Raw genomic sequence first — 2,500 nt, forward strand, 5'->3', positions numbered from 1 at the left:
CATGGATGATCCAATACTCCTGCCGAATTTGATTATGCAGGTGCTCAGTTGGCGGGTGGTAGTAGATACGATGCATTTCTTCGACGATCAGCGGTGTAAGTTCATGGCGCGAGTCAATTATTTTGGGATGTCGTGTTCTGTAAGGTAGGCATTGTGCTCTCTGCAGCCTTCCACCGACAACCAAGAACCCATCTTCCAACCTTGGGTCAAGAGATTTAATTCTACTCTTCTTGTGAATCTGCTCACCTATCTTCAGACACTGTATCTCCTCGCCGAATGATTCAACTTGCGCCCTCTTCACAAGATGATTCTGAGCAGCTCTCAATTCGTTCGACGTAAGTGCTCCCAGTAGACGTACTTCCTTCTTAGCTCTTACATTGTTTGCAAATCGCATCACATAAGCTGTAACTCTTCTTAGTTTGGTCAGTGACGAATACTTCTTCCACCCTAACAGGACCTTGTTTTCCTGAGATGCTCCAGCCCATCTTTCCTTCTTCTTTTCTTTGAAGTCATCGTTCTCGCAGGGCGCTTTGACTTTATTTTCTGGCCAGAGCTCTGCTGATTCATACAGGAACTTGGGTCCACTAATATATCGAAAGCCCACGCCAAGTTCCGTAGGACTTAGTCCCCGAGTGATGTCATCTGCAGGGTTAGCTTCTGTCGGCACATATCTCCAACTCACAGCGCCCACCCCTAGTGTGGCCTCCAGACTGCTCATGATTGTGTGAATCTCAGACACCCGGTTACCGACGAATGCTTTGTAAGTGGAGCTCGTCTGGCGGATCCAATGTAGGACTGTGGTGGAGTCACTCCAGAAAGTTATCTTCTCTATCTTTGTAACCATTTCTTCTACCAGTGTTTGAGTTAACCGCACAGCAACTAAAGCTCCCATGAGCTCCAATCGGCAGATAGACTGTGACTTTAATGGAGCAACACGGCCTTTTCCCGCTATAAGACTACACTCTACTGTGTCATCTATAAATGCTCGTCTTAGGTAGGCACACGCGCCATAAGCATTCTGGCTAGCGTCGCAAAACACATGAAGTGCAGTCTCTCGTACAGGTTTCTGTTCTTGGATAAGAGCTCTCGGAATTCTCACTTCATCAAGCTTTTCTGCTTCCTTGCACCATTCACGCCACTCTCGAAGATCAGCCTCTTTCAACTCGTCATCCCATCCGTACTTCATACGATTTAGATTCTGCAGGATGATTTTACTTCTGATTGAGAATGGGAGGAGAAGTCCTCGCGGATCCCAAACAGAGAATGCTTGACTCAAGATCTTCCTCTTTGTCGTACCTGGATCATCCCTCAGTCCGGTAAACTGGAGCATATCTTCTTGGGCATCCCAAATGACTCCCAAAGTTCTGTCTGTTGGTAACTTATCTTCACTCAGTTCGAGGAATCGTGGAGATCTATCCTGCTCCGGGATGGTTGCCAAGACGTCTGGGTCATTTGTCAGCCACTTGTGTAGGCGGAAACCTCCACGACGCAGCAACTCTGTCATCTGCTTCCTCATTTCAATAGCTTCCTCGCAAGAATCTGTTGATGGTAGACCATCATCCATGTAAAAGTGCTGGTAGACGGCTTTCACACCCAAAGGTAAATCTTCCCCATTCTCATCAGCATTTCGCCTCATAGTGTAGTTCGCTCTGGATGGCGCAGACACTTCTCCAAACACTGTTCTCTCGAACTGGTACACGCTTTGTTCTTCTATCAGAGAGTTTCTCCATAAGAATCTCAATGCTGGCTTATCACGATCAGGGAAACGGAGCATGTGGTACATTTCTTTCACATCAGCGGCCATTGCAATTCTTCCTTCGCAAAACCTGAGGAAAACTCCAAACAGGGAGGACAGAAGATCTGGTCCTGTGTAGATCTTATCGTTCAAACTTTGTCCCATGAATTTTGCTGATGCATCGTAGACTCTTCTGAGGCGATCAGGTTTTTTGGGATTAATGAAAAATCTGTGTGGTAAGTACCAAGTCACTTTACTATCGCACCGTACTTTCCCTTCACTCAGTTTCTTCACATAGCTCTTCTCAATGTCATCCTGGATTGACTTTGCATATCTCTCTCTGATCTCGGGACAGCTCTCAAACTTCTTCTCTAGGGATTGTAGCCTCCTCTTTGCCATTCCGTAATTGTTGGGCAGAGATGGTTCCTCATCTCTCCACAGTAGACCTGACACATACGCATCTTCATTCACACTCTTAAAGGTTGTCTTTTCCATCAGTGACAATGCTCGCTTGTCCTCAATCGAACGGGTTGGACCAGCTAGCTTGACCACGCCCAAGGTTTCTATCTCTGACTGAGACATGACCAGCTGCTTCAGCTCCTCATTTTCAACTGAACTTCTTTCATACACTTTGAACCCATTGTATGGAGATGCTACTCTTCGCTCACCAGGTAACCAATTAGTCACCGCCCATCCAAGTGGGGTCTCAACAGCATAAGGTACCCTGTCAAGTTCCGGTTGACCTGAAGGTTTCAGAATTTGTCT

At 46.5% G+C, this 2,500-nt stretch overlaps 1 protein-coding gene and 1 pseudogene across 1 annotated transcript in view; both read right to left on the reverse strand.

The window, feature by feature from the left end:
• The window catches only part of LOC138032734 (uncharacterized transmembrane protein DDB_G0289901-like), a 549,011-nt pseudogene that overhangs the window by 34,519 nt on the left and 511,992 nt on the right, over nucleotides 1–2,500 (reverse strand).
• The window catches only part of LOC138033367 (uncharacterized), a 4,621-nt gene that overhangs the window by 1,016 nt on the left and 1,105 nt on the right, over nucleotides 1–2,500 (reverse strand). Inside the window, exon 1 of the mRNA XM_068881107.1 lies at nucleotides 1–2,500. This exon is cut by the window's left edge and continues 1,016 nt beyond it; it is cut by the window's right edge and continues 1,105 nt beyond it. Within this exon, the coding sequence (XP_068737208.1) occupies nucleotides 1–2,500 (2,500 nt within the window).

Source organism: Montipora capricornis, chromosome 14 (genome assembly GCF_036669925.1).
Source record: "Montipora capricornis isolate CH-2021 chromosome 14, ASM3666992v2, whole genome shotgun sequence".
Lineage (NCBI taxonomy): Eukaryota > Metazoa > Cnidaria > Anthozoa > Scleractinia > Acroporidae > Montipora > Montipora capricornis.